The following is a 21,119-nucleotide window of genomic DNA, read 5'->3' as shown; positions in this document are numbered from 1 at the left end:
TTAGTTTTGCAAACATAATTTTGAATATCATTAGCTTATTTTCGGTTATTACTGTTTTTTTGTGTGGGAGGGGGAGGGGTATTAAATTTAAACAATTGAGCACATAACATTTTAAAGTAGCGTCTGTATATGAAACAAAGTTGAATTATGTAATTATATGAAGTTGAATTTGTACATCATTTCATTGTCATGATGCCTGCTGCTGTTGTTGTCGTGTGCCAAGTAGGCTGGCAATTTGAGGTGCACTGCTTCACTTTTCCAACTGTAGAGTAATTTGGTGTGAAGTCCGACTTCTACAGTACACACATGCCATAAGGACCCCTTTATAGGGGACAAGGACAGGAGAGAGAAAGTACGTCCATGTCCGAGCCGGGATTCGAACCCGGACCTTCCTATCGCAGTCAGACTTCTCTGACCACTGGACAAGGCAGGCCGCATGATGCCTGCTAAAGTGGGGAATTTGTCCCCCCCCCCCCCCATAAAAGTTCAAAGCACTCATGGCCCTGCAATCATGGATTATTTTTTTTTATGTAAGCTTTATGATTCTTGAAAATATACTTTGAATATGAAAATTGCAAAACTATGCCTCATGTGATCTGCTTCTCTTTGTGATTGAGAATTTCAGACATTTTTAGGGAAACTTTCAATACAGTAGATCTGTTTGGTGTGTGATGGATTCATATCGGTGAAGAAGGGATATAAATGCTATTAAAGAAGCATTACAATACAGAAAAACACAAAAATAATTTTAAAATATAGAAAGATGAAGCACAGCTTCATCTATCCTTCAGTGAGACTACCAGCATCCCTGGTTCAATTCAAAATGTATCATTACGCCCATTTAGTTCTATGGAGGCTGCCTTAAGTGCTGCGCTAAGTGCCTCCCCCCCCCCCCCCCCCCTCCCATCCAAATGTTTGTGTAAATAATATTATTCAATGGATAAAAAGATCAGTTGTGCAGAAGGTGATAAAGGAATTGTATCATTAAAAATCAGTATTATGGTTAATTAACAAATTATTTTCAGGGATTTAGCAGCAGGCAGCTAATTTGCCTTTTGATGCTTCCTTGTGTTTAAATGAATGGTCCTCTCAAGATCCTCTTTTTAATCCTAACTGGTCCTCTTTAGTCCTCTTTTTGATTGAAATTGGTCCTCTTTTACCCTTTTCTAAAACTAAAATGTGTTGGGAGCCCTGCATTAGTTTCTAGAAAAGTGAAATTTTATCTGCACAATTGCATTCGATCCTCATTGATTTGGAGGCTTTGGTATGAACTTAAAGAAACGGTTTTGATTACTAAACTATTTATTTATTTTGAAGTAATTTAAAAACCTATTTTAACTTAAATTTTCCAAAATGCATGTTTTTGTGAACAAGTGCAAGGTTCTATTTATTAATTTTTTTTTATGAAAGTAGTAAAAACTACCCCCCCCCCCTCACTTTTTGTACTTTAAAACTTTGGGACAGTGGTGGCCACCAAGTTTTTTAGGTCTGGATTGGGTGTCCTTCAAAGTCATGGGAAATCGTGGATTTCAACTATGATCGAATTTGGTACTGAAAAGTCAGGATTTTCAGGGGGGGGGGGGGGAAATGGTCAAAAAGTATCATATCAGAGATTTTTCTGAAAAAAAAACTCAGTATACATTTAAATTTTTAATTTGCATACATTTAAATTTTTACCTGAACACTTTTTTCTAGAAAAGAAAAGGAAATTCACAATAATTTCTTTTTCACAAAAATAAAGAAAATTCACAAAAAATATTTTGTTTTTTCGCATAACGGGGACTTAAAAAATGAAACCTGGATTGACCCCTGATATTACTGTGACATGTGACTTTGATTTCAGCATAGCACATGTTTCAACAACTTATAAAATTTTAAGTTTGGCTTTTACTGCATTGTCAAGTGATAACATAAATTAGAACAGAACTTCACGAATTTCATTCTACTGCACAGCTTGCCCATCGCAGTATCGGATCATGCAAAATCTTTCATTAAAAATTAGATTAGTGACACAACTATTTTAAGAAAGATTTGTGTTCATCTACAAAAAGTTTCATCTATGTTTATTTTTTATTTTTAAAGTATGCCTTAATATGTTTAGTACAAATTACAGTTTTACGCTCTTTTACTGTTTGTAAAATTGATTTTGTGTGTATTTTTAGACTTATTTATGCATATGTATTGCACTTATGTCAGGTAGTGTAATTAAATGTTTTTAATCGAATAGTAGTATTGCATTTTGAAAAAAAATGTCATACTGGCGAGCTTTGTTATCGAAATTCCTGTATTTCCTTTTTTTTTTTTTTCAAAATATTCCTATATTATTTCGAAAAATTCCTATATTGTTTGCAGAAAATTCCTATATTTTCCATCGAATTCCTATATTTTTTTCAGAAAATTCCTATATTTTCCTATATTTTTGTTGGCAAATGTCACTTCTATCCCTGCAAAAGGGTACTTGGCAAAACCAAGACCTGCTGCATCATTTTTAATTGCTGCAGAGCATGCCAAGATACATTTCGAGTTGAAAGCTGATAGTGAATGAACTAGTTTTTTAAAAATTAAAATGAAAAAATGATAGAATTCTCAAAAAAAAAAAAAAAACTCATGTAATTCTAATGTCTTGTTCAGCTCTGTGCCCATTTAAATGTGATCCAGCAGCTCTGTAAAATATTAGAAATTTAATGACACATAAATTCCATTTCTATTGAAATTAGCAACCAACATCTACATAATATTTTGTCCAAATAAAGTTCCGACTTCTACAGGCATTTGGGCGATCAGGAAGATCAGTTGACCCCCCCCCCCCCTGTATTGTAGAAACAATGTAATTTTACATTTTTATACATATTTTTTTCCCCATATAAAATGTATTGAACACAAACCCTTGGCCTCCTACCTGGAAAACTTTGAAATGACGGGGCTGTTGCAAGAGATAGCAAAAAGATATCCAATGCAGCTACCTTTATTTCCTGTAAATTTATCTATGTTCCCATGCTGCTTTATAAGCACAAATGAGGCAGTGAGAAGCAAAGGGGTGTAAGTGCCAAAATAAAACATTTGGAGACAACCAGTACAAATGAACTTTTACTCTGTTTTGGGGCAAGAGATAGTAAAGTAGCCCTGGTAGATTCTGATATAAAGCACTTCTCAATAGCAGTCAACCTAGAACCACAACTTTTAACGTGTTTTACTCAAAACTTGAAAATATCCGCTTACATCCTTTTGCTTCTCACTGCCCTGTATGACAACAGAATTTGCTTTATTATCCAATGTATTGACAAGTTTTGTTCAAGACTTATGAACTTATATTAAAATTTTACACTTATAAATATGCAAATATGGTTTTTTTTCCTTTTTCTAAACAGGATATGCTGAGTTTTTGCATTCACTTGCTAAGCAGGAAGTTGCTGATTTACCTAGAAGTATTTACAGTCAACGGAAGCATTATGTGAAGCCAAAAAATACAAATGAAGTTCTGATGAAAGTTCCAGCCTTTCTTTGCTCTCAGTTTCATGAACGAAAGTCTCCTGCTCTTCAGAAAAACCTTGCAGGTTAGCTACAAAACATCTTTTCAGAAAGTAATACAAACTTTTTGAGCAACCTTTATTTGAATAAGTGCTTGGGAAGAATATAATTTTGCTCTATTTATAATTGTAACATCCAGTTTCAAATCCAGATAGTTTTTTTTTTATTTATTTATTTGTTTTACTGTTATGTGTACCTTGGAACACATTAACTAGTGTCAGAATTTAACCAAATTTAACTTATAGTTGAAATCCGTTCACATAGTTCTCAACTTTTGGTTGCATCAACAACCAAGGTTTTCATTTCAAAAATTCATAAAAATAACATATAACTTGTAAAAAATAACTTGAAAAACCAACACGTTTTTCATTATTAAGATAATGTTATACTGTAAAACCTCATTTGTCCGTATCTCCAGTTAATCCAGATCAAGAAGAATTTTTTTTTCAATTTAATGTACCTATAAATATTGATTTCAACTTATGGTAGCTGAACTATAAATATGCCAAACATTTGCTTTTTATTTTAATTAAATGCACAACTCCTATATAGATTGTGTAGTAAATTACAGTGCTCTAACGAACATCATGTTGTACTTGGGGTGTTTGTCTAACTCCACTGCAGCTGAACTGTGAATGTTAAAGAGTTTGTTCAAAACAATCCTTTGTAATTTTCTAATTTTGTTACAAAGGAATTTTTTTTTTTGATATAATAAAAGGTATGTCTGCTTATTTAAGAATTTGTTTTGCTTATTTCTCTGATTTTTTGTTTCTTCGTATTGTCTTTGGTCCCAGTAGTCCAGATAAACGAGTTTGTACCGTATTTGTGATTATTTCAATGGGCATAACAATTTTGCCCGTTGCTCTATATTTCAAAAAGCAATTCTACTCGCTAGATGGGGTTACGGTCGTATGTCAGTGTTTCTTTTATGTTGCCATTGTAATTTATCATTTCAATTAGGAGATAGTCTTCTAATGCTTATTTTACTGGAGATGCTGTTTTAATGTCTGAAGATAGTTGAAAAGTACTAGAAGACTTTTTAAAGATTTCTTGGTACTTTTTGGAGTTTTCATTAATAAATGATGGTGCAACAAAACATCATTTTATTTATTTATTTATTTCTTATTTTTATTCTTTGTAAAGTACAGTAGACCCTCATTTTACACTGGGGTTACGTTCCTCAGAAATGCCGCCTAAATTAAGACTTAATATTAGTGTTAAAATAGGGGTTAGGTTCCTTAGATAAAAAAAAATACTTCATTCTAGTGATGACTAGTTGTATCAGTTTAATGTGTACTTATATTGATTTCTCTGCGCAGCATGTATAAAGAAAACACAAATTAATTTAGTGTTTATGAAAAAGAGCTGGCTATGATAAAATTTTGGCAGTCAAGAATTTTCTCTGTAGTTCTTTGTAGAGCATTAACGCATTTATGGTCATTTCCATGATAGAATCTTCCTTCACTAACAAATTAGAAAAATCATTTCTGTTGTCAAGGAATGGCTCAAAATTTTCAATGTTAACGTGTTTGTTTCTGTGTCATCGATGTCGGTGTCCTTGTTGCTTTTGCCCTCTTTTGTCACTCCTAAGAGCTTTTTTTCCAGTGAGTTCTGAACTGTGTGAGTTTAATAACTTTACTTCCAGAAAGAGCTCTGGAACTAATCGCATAAAATGTCTCCAGTGGCCCAAACTTGCACTCCAAAATGCAGTTTATTACGTGTAATCTGAAATCTTTAGGAGTTTAGATTTTGAAAGAGGGAAAAATTTTATCTATTTGCATTGCCCCATCTGCGTGAAATGAAATAAAGGTGTCAAATCTTAATCCTCTTATAATCGAAACCGTGTAAAATAAATCCGCATAAAATGGGGGTCTACTGTACTTGATAAAAATTATTGTTCCTTTTTAGTTGGTGTTCTCTTTTGCTATGAACCACCATTGGAAATTGGAAAAGATGGACTTCCTCTTAAAAGATCCATTGCAACGCAATACAGATTGTATGAGCAAGTATTAAATGTGCTGTTAAATGAAGTTAATATTGATACCAGTGAGTGGCAAAGATGCATTCTTCTGCCCAATGCATGGGGTGGATTCATGGAACGCTGTTTTTTTGCTTATGAAGAAGCAAGGAGGGCAGAGCTAGAGTTGCAGGCTAGCCATGGTCACATGCAATTTACAGATGAGGAACTGAAATTCAAATCCAAATCAGCATGGCTATGGTATGTCTTATTAAAACTTCATTAAATTGCATGATTTATTAGCCATTTTATGTCTTCTGCCTTTTATCATGCTCTAAATTGCTAGAATTTTCTATGCATTGTGGTTTAAAAAGAGTTTTCCATTCGATATATTTTATGTGTTTATGATAGGTTATGTAAAAAAAAATAGGTATGAAAAATCTAGTTATGTGATTCTGCTGATTTTTCCCCATAGATATTATTTTCAAACAGAACCTTCAACTTTATGTATGTATATATATATATATATATATATATATATATATATATATATATATATATATATATATATATATATATATATATAGGGGAAACCCGGCTAAAGTGGATACCACGGGCAAAGCAAATTTTGCCTATAACTCCCAAATAATTAGTTGGCCGGTAGCCGCTTTGTCATATCCACGGTCGCCTGTTGCCGCTCCGTGTGCGGCAAACATGTCGGGACAAGTTCACCTAATACAACGCCAGTGAGCGAACAAAGTATGTTTTGGAGAAAAAAATATTAGTTTACAGAAGTTAGTGTTTTCTTTATCCTCTATAATATTAAAATCTGTTCGCGTCTGTCTGTCTGTCTGTCTGAAGATCTATCTTCTCGAGTACCGCTGCGAATCGAGAGTCAAACGAGATACCGATCAATTAGAAATTTTCCAAAGAAAATAATAGGACCAATCTCGTAATTGTGCGACTTTAATTAGCGGATATATTAATTAAAACGTCAATTAACAACACGTTCTCGGGAATTTTTATTTCTTTCCTGTTGCCATTTTACTTATGGGTTAGAAAAAAAAAATTCTAATAATCGTTTTAAGAGCGCAGTTTTTTGGCTGTTATCCAAGTCTTAAAACAACTTTTTCGTCTAGAATTTTATTTTAAATTGGTTGGCCGGTTGCTCTATTCGAACTCAAACTTTATTTATCGTCTGCCGTTTTATTTTTTTAGTCAACGCTCTTTAATCTTTTCAGCATATGAAAGTTATTTCTTTCGCCGTGTTTGTTTTAGAAAGTGTGTTATTCCGAATCCCAATCGGCTGCATTATTTTTTCTTTCATTACCAACGCTCATATATTCGTTTTTGTGCGACTCATTATGTTTATTCTGTTGAACTTTTCTATTTTACATTGTCACTTCTCTAGAATAGGTGAGTTTTCGAATTTAAACTCTTCTTATCCCTCCTTTTTATACTTTTGAAATACATCTTGTACAGTTAAAAGAACACGCTAAATTAAGACTGTTTAGATTTTTTTTTAATGATCACGTTATATTAAGATTGTTTAGATTTCTTTAAATAAACACGTTATTTTATGACTGTTTAGATTTCTTTAAATAAACACGTTAAATTAAGATTGTTTAGATTTCGTTAAATGAAACAAAAGTTCGAGAACTAAGAAAGTTTACTCTTTTAATGATTTTAACTGAATAATAATCTGTTCAAATTAGTTCCGTGTAAAAGTATTTTTTTCTCTAAACAGTTGTTAATTTCAATAGACAAAATGTTGGTTAATGTTCGAAATAAACAAATTGGAAAATCGAAAATTTTAATAAATAAACATTGCACGGAATAAGAAATGAATTGATACCTTTATGCTTTTGGGGAAACGGAGCCCGAGATTGGGGTACTTTGGTCCGCATTAAGAAAACCTTTTGTTACAATTGCAATGATGAATATTATCAATATTGTAACAAACTTATACTTCATCACCATTTACGCAAGAACCATCTAAATTTTTGCAAGAATCAGCACAAGTCAGAGCTCAATATTTCTATCAACAGACTATTTCTTTTGAAGTCTTTAAAGAGTGGACAACGTACCTGAGTTCTTGGTTTTGAAAAAATGCTAACATATTTTTCTCTTTGTGACAAAAAATAAATAAATAAATAAATAAATAAATAAATAAATAAAAACATCTGTAATTAATTCTGAACTAAAAGAGCAGAGGAGTTCAATTTACTATACTAATCTTGATGTTAAAACCGGGGGAAAATAAAAGAGTTTTAGACACCTAAAAATTAACTCAGCATTGTTTTATAATAAAATTTGATCAATGTAACTTCCATAGGATATCGTTGTTGGATTTGTGCGACTATAAATTCTATGCTTGAGAACGATACTAAGTGTCCCGTGATCCAACATCCTCGACTTCCTCTGTATATTAAAGATGCAATACCATCGGAAAGGTGTATATTACTCTGCACGAAATATTCATTTAAGAATAATATTTACAACTTTACTTAATCTGCGAAACTCTTTCATTATGAGCATTAGTTTTGAATTATACTAACTTATGCAAATATTAAACTAATAGAAATACATTTAAATTAGAGACGATAAAAATGTATGAAGTAAGTTTTAAGATCCATATGTGAAACCTCGTGATAATAATAATAGTTCTTTGTTTCTGTAATTTTCCCTAACCGGCCACTTAATTGACCCGCCCTTCCCCCCCCCCAAAAAAACCCTTTTATTTATTTATTTATTTTTTAATCGAGTAATCGTGGTTTAGTTTTAACTACTTCCATGTTTCTACCTTAATTATGAGTTCCTTTGTTGAACTATATTCATGTATAAGGTAGAATCCATGTCAATTCAACCAGGGGGTTCACCTTGATGGTTCTTGATTTTTTTTTCTTTTTTTGAGTTAAACATAAGTTAAAATTCGGTAAAAAAATTGTTATAAGAGTGTTTTTTTTTTCTTTTTTTGAGTTAAACATAAGTTAAAATTCGGTAAAAAAAATGTTATAAGCGTGTTTTTTTTTTTTTTTTTTTTTTTTTGGTTTTGTCCCCCCCAAAATTTTGTCCAAATCCTGGACCGAGATACAGACCATCAAACATAGCGTGTCGACATCATTTCTCACTTGCGATTTTTGGCAAAATTTGTGAAGTTCCTTATTTCTAGAACGGTACAACATATTTTGTTGCGGAATGTTTCATGTAAAGTTTTTTTTTTTTTTTTGAGGCGTGCACCTTTTTGAAATGCCAATGTTTAGTTTTTTCCGGCACGTTTTTTAAAAAAAGAATAAAATAAAATTTTTTTCCTCAAAAACGCCAATTTTAATTTTTTTAAATTTTTCTACCGTTGATCTAAATTTTTCTACCCATTGATAACTATAGTCCCTGAAAAGGAGAGCTTCCACTTTATTTATAATAGGTTTTAAAAGCGTTTCAAAAATTCAGGAAATTTTGCTACAATCGTACCAACAATGGTTGATCTACTGCATGTCCTAAACAGTACAACATGCTATTTTTGATTTGAAAAAAGCGTTACTTGTAGTCTAGAAACAGATACCTACAAAGTTTATCATGTTTTAAGCATTGCTAGAAGTTGGTTGCTACATATATTAACTTAGGCGGAATTTCTATTTGCTGTATATGTTAACGATTAAATAAATCTCTAACCATAATGGCATATCAAAATACCAAAATACTACACTACGCTATAAAATCGATTCAGAAACGTTCCTGGAAAATAATAGGCAGCTGATGTGGCGAATTTCTGCCAGTAATATATTATGCAAAAAACAGGAATATTTTCCTCTAAAAGTCAACGCCCTCCTGAAATGATCCTTTAATCTTTCTAAAAAACACAGAAATATCTCGGGTGTTAAAGCCAATAATGTTTCTCGAGTTTGTAGAGAAAACTTAATTATTAGCTTCCTGACTTGCCAAGAAAGCTCCAGAAGCATTATTGCAATCATGACCACAGCTAATGCTGAATTTTAAGTACCAAGCTCGCTTGCCTGCAATTCTTGCAAAGCAGCGGATTCCAGACGTTTATTCGTTTCCATTGGGAGCTTAGTCAAACTAGATGGGCCATTAGTGCGCTGTAGCCAATACACTTAATAAATACGCTCAGTTACTCTTTAAACTTGTAGGTAAAAATATTTTTCACAGCAGCAAGAAGTCTGCATCTCATAATAATTCAGGAAGTCTTTTGACAAAGATTCTTAGTTTTCCCACGAAATTGGTGAAAACCTGCGAAATCTCGAAACGTTTCACAGAAATTACCAGTAGAGTTGCGGAATTGTTTTAGTGTAGATGATCATTTTCAACTTATTTATACGTATTTTACAGAGACACATTACTATTCAAATTGAGAGGAAAAGATTTGTTTTACTCCCCTTCCACCAGCTGCTATTATTATTATTATTACTAGCTGCGTGCCCGGCGTTGCACGGGCTGCTTAAAAAACGAAAGAGATGTCCAATTGATGTTTTTGTATTACTCTGACTTCAGTTTCTAAAGCGCTAAGGAGTAAATAAATACGCGTAATGCAAGGTTTGCAAAACACCAGTAGAGCATATTTTTGGCAAAAATCTCTTTAAAGTTAATCATAGTTATCAATAATGCAAGTTATGCGTATTTTCAATTAACACAAAAGATAAAAATACATGCATTATCAATTAAAATCTGTGCTCACTTTAAACTGAATTAAATCTGATAGACCATATCTGAAACATTTGTATGTACAATTACGATCAGCTTTTTACATAAAATGACACATACTTTTTGGTTGCTTACGTGATACTAAAGCACCAAGACTTAATAAATACCAATTAGCATTAATTTAATACCAAGTCATCAGATTCGAATTAAGCTTTAGTTAAAATCCTTAAAAACAATATTTTTGTTCAACTCTGTTTCACTTAAAGAAATTCAAACAATCTTAATTTGACATGTTCTTTTAACGATACAAACTGTATTTCAAAAATAGAAACAGGAAGGAAAAAGAGAGTTATTACAATTCGAAAACTCACCCATGTGACGGGAAAAAGTCCAACAAAATAAACATAATTAGTCGCACATCCTAAATGTACCAAAATATGAGGTCGGTGAATAATAAACTTACACTACAATCAATAAACATAGCTAAAGAAGCAACTTTCATATGCTGAAAAGAATTAAGAACGTTGAATGTAAAAAATAAAAAAAGGACAGACGATAAAATAAAGGCTACTTCCGAATAGGGCAACCAATTTTAAACTAATTTAAAATGAAATACTAGATGGAAACGTTGTTTTAAGATTTGGACAGCAGCCAAAAAATCTCTTTTAAAACAATTATTAGAATTTTACTTGCTCGCTCATATGCAAAATGGCAACAGGAAAGAAATAAAAATTCCTGAATAACGTTATGTTAATTAACGTTTTAATTAATATCTCTGCTAATTAAAGTCGCACAATTACGAGATTGGTCCTATTGTTTTCTTTGGAAAATTTCGAATCGATCGGTATCTCGTTTGATTCCCGATTCGCAGTGGTTCTAGAGAAGATAGATCTTCAGACAGACAGACAGACAGACGCGAACAGATTTTAATATTATAGAGGATTTCCAATGCACCAATTTTCAACATCTGCTTTGCGCAGCTGCTATTGTTTTTTTTCTTTGTTTTATTTAATTTCTTGCTTCTCTTTCAAAAGAGTTATGAAATAGGCAGTACAAATTTCGTCATTTTGGATATTTTGCTCATATAATTAGTTTTTAATTAACTTCGTTAGAGACTGCAACTGTTCCCCTTCTGAACGAAATAAGACCCCCTTTTTTTAAATTAAGTAATTCGATAGATTTTTTTAATTTTAAAGTATTTCAGCATTCTTCTTTTTTTTTTAATTAGGAATTGTCCAACAATTCCGAAATTTTCAAATTTTGTCTTAAAATTTCGAGTTCTGACCCAAATTTCCCAAAGTGTTCACTATTTTATTCCATACTTACGCGAAAAAAAAAAAGAAAAAGAAAATTCAGCATAAAAATGAAACCTTTCAGGAGATATAAGCAGGCAGCATTGAGAAAACTACGCAGATCCTAATTACAGCATTACGATGCTGCCAGAGTACGTTTGTCCGAACCATAGTTCTGTACGCACTGACTCAAGCAATAACGAATTGGAAGCTAATGACTTAGTATTAAAAGAACGCAATTGGTACTATTTAAAAAGACTTGATGCCTTTATTGCACGTAATCATCCAAGCAATTTGCGTCATCTTATGTAAAAACTCTATTGTTATTGTACATAAATATTTTTCATACGCGCGATTAAATACTGTTCAATTTTATGTGATTGCATATAATGGTGCATAATGTGTGTACTTTTGCTTCTTGAGCACGTTTTAAGTTTTAGTAATTAGTCAATACTTCTTACTACTGAGAACTCAAATATTATATACATGTATGTATGCAATCGTTAAACGTATACAAAATAAAAAAGGTCTTAACCATAAAAAAATGTGTTTTGATGAAATTTTGGGAACCCTGTATTACAGAGACTAATTTAAGCCGCAAAGCGTTGAAAATTAAAGTCACAGATTATAAAAATGCAATTATTAATATTTACGCATTCTCTATCATTTAAGGATTCTTTGCGGTTTATTTTATGTAACCATTTCAGAAACACGTTTCATTTCATAAATAAAAATAAATCAGTCCAGTACGCATATTTTCTTAATACTTTAGAAGATGCAATTTCATCTTCTGACGTGATTAGATATTATTGTTCAGAATGAACAAAATTGTATTATTTGTAAATTTCAAATATTCATAGTTAGTAGAACGTCAATCGTTCTTAATAAGGAAAATTTCAATTTTCAAATATGTGCGTATGCGATTAGTAGGAATGTAAAAAAATAAATCACGTTTAAACAAAACAAATATGTTTTATTATCGTTTTCACCATTAAGTACGCATTGACTCAAGGGAAACTGATGATTATGTATTAATGGAACGCAATTATTAGTGTTTAATAAATCTTGATGTTTAATTTCACGTAATCAACCAAGCAGTATGTGTCATTTTATGTAAAAAGCTTATTGTTATTGCACATAAAATGTTTGGATAGAGTTAAAATGTAAGTATGTAATTCATTTTATAGTTGATATTTGATATATTTTTCATCTTTTGCGCTAATTGAAAATACTCATAACTCACTGACAGCTATTATTAATGTTAATGGGATTTGTGGCAAAAATATGTTTTACTGGTGCTTCGCAAACCCTACATTACCTGCAGTTTTTTTATCCTTAATGCGTTAGAAGCAGAAGTTAGACTATTACAAAAACATCAGCTTGACATCCCTTTCATTTTTGAGATAGCCCGTGCAACGCCGGGCGACGTAGCTAGTAACTTTAATACTATTTGTGACATGTTCTTTGTTATGAATAGGATTTGATGTACGATTATGTAGTTTTCAACTATCCGTAGATGACAAGTTTAGATGCTCTGGTTTTCTAGTAATTTTTAGTAACCTCAAAAATGTATCTAAAGGGCAAAGCGGATTGGGCAAAGTGAATACCATATTCACTTGGTCCAGTCATGACACGTCACTTTATTCGAACCTGAAAGTCCTTCAATATTAAGATCTCAAGACAATACTACCATTGAGGACCGTTCTTATACTCCCATGGAATCTGAAACAACAGAATAAGTCCAAGGCAATGATGTTCCCGCCGCTTAACTCAAACCTGAAAGTTCTACGAACTACTACAGTCCTTCCGTTTTACTACCTATTCCTCATCCTGTAAAACCAACAACAACTTGTAAATTAAAACTACAGAGATCTACACTCCAGGCAAGTACTCCAGTAAAGGACAATCAAAGAGAAAAATTTGAAAAATCAAAAAAGACTTTCATGAAGTAACTAAATGATGTTTCGACTAAACCTTCTCAGAAGACTATTAAAAAGACCAAGTACCAAAAAGACTAATCAAAAATCTCTACTACAAAACATGGGACTGCATAAGATAATGATAAGAAGAAGGAAGTAAAGAAATTTGATGGTGCAAAATGTATTTTCTGTGATGAAATGTTCATTGAAGAAGCTGATCAGCCAATAGAAAACAGGATACAATGTCATATTTGTACTGAGTAGTGTCATAAAGAGTGTCCAGCATTCGAAAATGGTAATGATTTTGTTTGTGATAACTGCAATTATTAGTATTGTAGCAGAAAAATGTTTTTTTAATATGCTCCTAAATTTTGGATGTTGACTTTTTTTAAAAAATTCTTTGCTTGTTACAATAATTACTGCAATAATTAGTATTGTAGAAAAATGCTTTTTAATATGAGCCTTTAATTTTCAATGCTTATTTTATTCTTGAGTTCAGTTTCTTTGTTTGTAATACAAAAACAATTAGCACTGCAGCAAAAAAATGTTTTCAAATGTCTTCCTTTTATTTTCTACGTTTATTTTATTTTTAAGTTTAATTTCTTTGTTTGCAATAACTACAATAATTAGCATTGTAGCAAAAAAATGTTTTTTGGACATGTTCCTTTAATTTTCGATGGTTATTTTATTTTTAATGTTTAGTTTCATGACAAATAATGTTGTTGTTCGCTTTGCCCTAGTAACGAATCCACTTTACCCGGGGTGTTGGGCAAAGTGGATATTCATGCATTGTTGAAAACTGGCCTTATATCTAATAGTGTAATCAATATTAAGGACAACTATTATTGCATTACGCAAGGGCATTAAATGAAGACTGATTATAAACATTTGTTTCAATTTCTAAAGTTATAACTAAACGACAGTAATCAAGAAAAGTTTAAGGTATTCACGTTACCTGGGTTTTCCCTATATATATATATATATATATATATATATATATATATATGTATATATATATATTAAAACTCTGATGTTTGTTTAATGCTATTAAGCTTTAGCTGTATATTAATGTATATTAAACTTTAGCCTTTCAAAAGCTTTACTCATGGATGAAATGTTTAAAATTTCAATTTTGCGAATAAATAAGTAAGCAAGTAGCAGAAGAAGAATGTAAAATAATACTGTGAGCGCTTTTTTTTCTTTTGAAGTAGAGAGAGAGAGGATTGTGATCATTACCCCATTTTTTCAATTCTATCTTTTATTTAAGGATTTTTTCCCATTAAACAGAAGTCTAGGCTGTTAATTTTTATTCATCATTATGTTTCTGTTTTTAAATATTTTAATTTTATTTAGTTTTTTATTTATTTTTTAAACTTTTTTTAATGGCACAATAACTAACCTACTTGTTTTAAAATGTAGTGAGTTTATTTTTAAAATAATAGTAAGGAATGTCTTATCTCTAAAGAGTCTAAGAGATAATGTCTTATCTCTTAGGCATTAATTTAAATGTTCATGTGTAATCAAATTGCTCCTATTTACTTACAACCAACGCATGTTACATATGTGATATACATCCAGCTGGTTGTATATTACATACACTACTAGCTTTGAACTGTGTCTTGAATTTGGTAGGGAAACTTAAATATATAACTAGAAACTTCATTTTTACTCAAAATTTTTCTTCCTTCCAGGGTGCGAGATCGTTTGATAAACCTCATAAAAACTAATATTAAGTAAGTAATTTCATTTGTGTATTAATATAATTATGTATTGGTGTGAACTTGACTATATATCTAGAATGCTGTACATGAAATTATCTGTTCCATTAGCAAAAAGAATAAAAAGTTTGAAGCTGAAATAACAAAGCAGTAATTGTTGATCAAGGTAATTCACCAAATCTGCAGGTTTTGCTTGAATATATGCTTGAGAAATAGCTGATTAAATAAATTGAACACTACACTGCAGCTTATAATTAAAAAATAATAATTAATTTTGGCCTTAAGTATGATTACTGCGGTGTGTAATTTGAAAATCAGAAGGAAGCATACTTACTTACTGCAATTTACTGTGAAGGAGCTTATTGTTAAAAGGTTTTCAAGGGTTACAGGTTCAAGATTTTCATTTTAGAAAGAATCAATGCATATCAACTTCAAAATGTATAAATTTGGAACTACTTTTGTATCAGTTATTTTAGCAACAATTATGTTTTATATAAATCATGTTTTTATCATGGTTTTAATGGAAAATGGTAAAAAGTTTAAATGGAACTACTTTTGTGTTGGTTATTTCAGCAACAATTCTTTTGGTACAAATCATATTTTCGCCATCTGTTCAAATTGATTTAAACCGACAAGCTACAAATTTTTGAATAATTGCATGCATACATGTTTAAAAAAAATCGTAATTGGAGTCCTGTAACAAAAAAAAAAGTAGTGGGGAGCTGTCCACATGTACCCTGCTGTATAAAGAGAGAGAAAATGCTTTAAATCCCCCAAAAGGTGCTAAGAGGATCATTATAATTTAAATATTTAAAAAGCACATGCTATTTTTTTTATTTTTTTTTAAATCTGAATATGTGAATGGTTAAAAAATGCTGTGTTATATTCATTGGTGCTCATAGGGGGGGGGGGGGGGGGGCATTTATGACGCAAACTACGGCATTAAAATTTTTAGGGGGTTGTTTTAAGGAGTGTTTTAGAGGGTTCTCATTCTGGGAGCCAGTACTTCGTAGCTTCGAGGGGGTACGCCAGCACTCTTGGGGAGGAGGGAGGATGGGCACGGTCACCCCAGTTTTATTTATTATGTAACAGAGAGGTAAACAACTTTGGAAAAATGTAAAGAATTTGATCAGTACCATTTAAAAATTTACTGCTTTAAGGAAGAACTTCTGTTGTACATTTTTTTTTCTCAATTGTTATTTTATTGTTGAGGTGTGGTAAATTTTTTAAGAACATTAATCTTTCCAGGAACACTCCAACGTCACATGCAAATGCTGTTTTTGCTGTAGCTGGTTTAGTTTCTGCTCTGGAGAAATTCTATTCAAGTCTGGAAGAGGAATCGAAAGTATTGTCTGATGAGAGTGGAGATTTTGTTAGTCACCAAATTTTTCAAACAGAATATACCGAAACGCTGCTTTGTGCTTTAGATCCAGATTATAAACTTAGTGGGAAAGTACACAGTTGGCTGCTAATAGTAAGATTATTTATGCTTTATGCACTTACTTTCATATCTTGATTAGTATAAAAAAGTTTGCACTATTTGAAAACGTTTAAGGTTTAATCCATGATTGACTATGTTTTTGCTATTTTGAAAGGTTTTTTAATGTAGTAATTGCATATGTAATTCTTTGGAAAAAATGAATTAGTTATTCTATCATTTAATCAAGCAAGTGATTTATTACTCATAAGCATTAATTTTGTGCTTGTAAAAGAGTTCTAATTCATTTATTTGACAAACTAATAGTGATTTGACATGAAATCTGATAAGAATCCCTTGAGGGCTGTAGAAGCGCTGACAAAGATTAAATATAATTATGAATAAATATATTTATATATAGGTGGTTAAACATTGAAAAAAAAAAAGAATCCTATGTTTTATAAAGTCTAAAATAATTACACATTTCTTTCCTTAAAGTGAAAAAGGAAATAAGGGAATAAAAAATAGGCTGCCACAGTTCATGATGGTTTTTTGGTTGTAACACAATCATATTGTACATTTGTATTTGATAATACTGATCAAGGGAGAAAATGTCTCACTAGAGTGTTATCTTTCCAATGTTAAGTTTGTTACATCAAACCTTTATCGAAAACCAATTGAACTAACTTAAAAATTCAAGATTCTAAATTTACACAAATCTGCAAATTTAAGCCCAAGAATTTCTTAAAAGTAGCTGCAACTATAACTTGTTTTTTGCTGCAAGCCACTATTATTATTTAATGAAGGTATTAAAATTTATTTTTAAAAATGAAAATTCAAACTACAGAAATCTTGTATAAAAGCAGTATATAAGAAAAATTTGTAATAAATAAGTCAAATGTGTATTTGTATTTCAACTGTATGTTTTTCTAAATTAAATGATTCTTAATCTAAGAAACTGTCAAACATGTGCAAAAACAAATACTGTCAAATCCTATTTTAGTGAAATTGCGGGGACCAAGGAAACCATTTCGTTGTAGGGAAATTTCATTTTACCTAAATTACAAGGACCCTTTGTTAATATGATTTGCAATCTTAGGTATTCATTATAACAGGATTTTTGCTATAATGTTTTTTTTTTTTTAAACAGTATTTGACTGTAAAATATTTGTATTTATGTCTGGAATATTCTCTGGGATTAGAGGTTATTTAAGCAAAGAAATTTTTTTTTAATGCAATTCTAGTGTATTTTTAATGCAATTCTAGTAAAAATAAAAATCATATGTACAAAACATAAATCGACAGATGAAGGACAGACGATTTAAAGTCCATGGTGTCTCTCATTTAGTGAAGTATATTAACACTAAATGATATTGGGTCCATGGTGAGGCAACTTTGTGCTCTACAACCTACATTACTGGGCTACCTGCATTCAAAAAAGAAAGCAAAATTAATGTAGAAAAGTTGAAATTGAAACTGAGGGATTTTAAAATTTGAGAGAGCAGAATAAAAACTAATCAATTCACAACCTACTTTTGTTAACATAAAGAAACGCCAAAAAAAAATGCCATTGCATTTGCCTCAAAAAATGAACTGCCCAATTATGTCAATAACACAGTAAACAGCACTACCCAGTGTAGCCTTCCATGCTTGCTGTTGCTACAGCAATGGATCCAAACGATTAATATTAAATTGATTTCTAAATTCCCTACAAATATCTTATGTCCATGAAAGATGGCAGAGTGGTTCTGACATTTTTTATTTCATTTTTGTTCAATATAAAAATGAGAAAGCTAAAGGCATTTAGTATTATGGGGATGTTTGGTAAGCAGAGGCGTGCAGAAAAATTTTGAGGCCTGTCACAAACAACTTTTAGGGGCCCCCTCCATATTATTTACCCTTATGTTCTTGCATATATTTCATCCTTGATTTTAAAAGTCTCAAGCCCTCTTCAATCTCAGGTCCGGGCCAACAGGTGTGTCTCACCCCCCTTCCCCTGTGCACGCCCCTGTAGATAAGTCCTAATGCAATTGAAACTTTTAGTGTCGTAATGTTTTCAATTCCGATCCTATCTCAACAGGTTTTTACTCGCCTTTGTTCATCATCTGTGAATGCTCTGATTTTATTTAAACTAGGAAGTATCATATTTTCATTTGCAAATTAAGTAATGTACAAACAAGTTTTATGCAAAAGTTGAGCTATTACTTGCAATGTTTGTCTAAATGAAGTTGAGCTATATGAGTGAAGGAAAACATAGAAAAATAATTATGTTATTCAAAAAGTTGCTACTAATTTGACTCATTGACCCAGAAAATCTTTTGGTAATATAGAATGGGAAATTTTTGCATGACTATCACTCCTGCCTACATTACTATCTTTAATGTATCTAACTCTTTAAGTGTGAATATTAATGCTACTAACATTCAATTCATTTGTATTGTACAATAATTTTGACGAGTCTCTCTTTTTTTAAGCATTTATCAAGGCCGAACTCCAGTGCCAGTTACCTAGTAAAGGGTTGTGCCAGTGCTTCATTGTGCCTTTTGACATCCATCTTGACTGGTTTCTATGCAAACGAAATACCTCCATTGTGCCAGTTCCTGTTAAAAAGTATCTCTCACAATTCACCAGTTTTAAGTTTTTACTCAGCCCTAGGTTTAGGGCTGTTCATCAGATCATTATGCGAAGCTGGATATTGCGACATTGGAGAAATGCAGGTTAGTTTATCTAATTATTATTGAGAAATATATATTATATGCATCAGTGTATTTGATGCACAAACTTGGAATGAGTGCAGCCAACACAAAGTTGATTATTACCAAGATTAGTCTTGTTGGAAGTACAGCAAGCAACAAAAATAACACCTACCTTTCAAATGTTGATAACAGAAAGAAAAAAGAAATGTACTGAGAAATGTATTTAAAGCTTCAAACTGTTTGCAACACTGACTGCCGGATGCCATTGAATTATAAAAATGAACAATCATCTGCATGTGTCCCTAAGACTAAAGGAAAATTTCTTTCTGTGGTTATTACTGGCTTTAGTTTTTTATTGTTGCTAGGATGTCTGTTGTAAAATATGGGAGTACTGTTTTTTAAGCCAAGACTAAAATCAATTAAGACTAGTTGTTAACCATAAGATTAAATTGTATTTTTTAAATAGCAGAAATGAAGTAATGTTTACACTCTGTAATATATTTAAATGTACGCCACAAAAGAGTTTATTTGGTTCAACTCTTTAAATGCAGAAAAAGGAATCGTGTATTAATTGGTTTTGGGTCAAGATGTCTCCACGTAAATGTCCCGGGTCAAAATGTCGGCATCTCAAAATTGTGCCGGTCCAAAATGTCGCCAGTCCAGGAGCTCACTGGTTCAAAATTTGCTCATTCAGTTGGTAAGAAAAATGTAAACGTACAAAAATGCTGTTTAACATCAAATTTGCGAATAAATGGCGATTGTCTTTAATGAGTGTCTCCGTTAAAAATGGGACTGGACTAAATGAGTTTCTTGATAAATTCTAAAAAATTTCTCCCATTTTGATTCGAAACTCTCGGCTGTTTCTCAGTAAACAAATAGAATATGAGCAAACCAGGGCCGTAACCAGTTTCTGAGGGGCTTTACGAAACACATTTTTTGAAACATTTATGATCTATGACAACTATCAAATTTGGTTTCATGTGTATTCTATTGATTTTTGTTACAATAGATTATCTAATTGGAGGGACAGGAATTTCTTACAAAACATCATGTTACATAATAAATGAATTTCTCAATAACTACCATAAACTCGCAATAAGTTTGTCCAATTTTTCTGTCATACTAATTTCGTTTCCCAAATAAAATTGAAATAATAATAATAACAATAGTATTATTTTTGTCACCAAAATATAAATAAATAAACAAAATAAATAAATAATGGAAAGCATTTCTTTGGATGAAAAATTTCAGAGGGGTTTGAACCCTATAAACCACTTCCTTGCATACGGCACTGGAGGAAACACACTTTTCCTTTTTTACGTTATCTTATTTCTTGTGACTCGCTATCTACCAACTGTAAAAGGTTCTGACGGCGTTCAGTTCTGATGTTCGCTGAATTGTTTTGAACTTTTCTTCAAGAATAGTGTGTGTGCATTTGTATGTGTGTGACCAATTTTTTGTGACCATTCTACCTCAAAATCTGTAGCAGGAATTCGAACGTGCCCATACAAGTACCCATACATGATTTGGGGCTGAGTGGTTTTTTGCGTCAATTCGTTCATGATAGAGGAGCAACTGAATGTTTTCATTGATATGTGTGACTGACATTTCTGAAGAAATGATGAAGGGAATCAAATAAATATTAGGAAGCAGCATTGGAACAGATGTCGGGGCCAATAACTTTTCCAAGAAAGCTCCTGTAGCATTATTGGAAACATGACAAAAACTAAGACAGAATTGCAGGCAATTACCATGAATCTGTTTTAATTGTTGTAATGTTTATAATTTTTCAAGGAACTTACTTTGAAAGACAATTAATATTCTTTCTCAACTTTTATGCTGAGACGCATTGACATACATTTAAATTTTTCATATCAATTGAACTAGCGAATTTTGGGGTTGCCGACATTTTGGACCGGCGACATTTCAGGCA

At 31.6% G+C, this 21,119-nt stretch overlaps 1 protein-coding gene across 1 annotated transcript in view; it reads left to right on the top strand.

Annotated features, from left to right (window-relative positions):
* LOC129229454 (focadhesin-like) overlaps positions 1-21,119 on the top strand; it is a gene marked incomplete in the record, with an annotated part of 113,314 nt that overhangs the window by 40,184 nt on the left and 52,011 nt on the right. Inside the window, 5 exon segments of the mRNA XM_054863771.1 lie at positions 3,369-3,554; positions 5,437-5,746; positions 15,047-15,088; positions 16,322-16,547; positions 18,965-19,207. Of these exon segments, the coding sequence (XP_054719746.1) occupies positions 3,369-3,554; positions 5,437-5,746; positions 15,047-15,088; positions 16,322-16,547; positions 18,965-19,207 (1,007 nt within the window).

Source organism: Uloborus diversus, chromosome 1, assembly GCF_026930045.1.
Source record: "Uloborus diversus isolate 005 chromosome 1, Udiv.v.3.1, whole genome shotgun sequence".
Lineage (NCBI taxonomy): Eukaryota > Metazoa > Arthropoda > Arachnida > Araneae > Uloboridae > Uloborus > Uloborus diversus.
The sequence above is the reverse complement of the archived record's forward strand: the minus strand, read 5'-3'. Positions and strand labels throughout refer to the sequence as shown.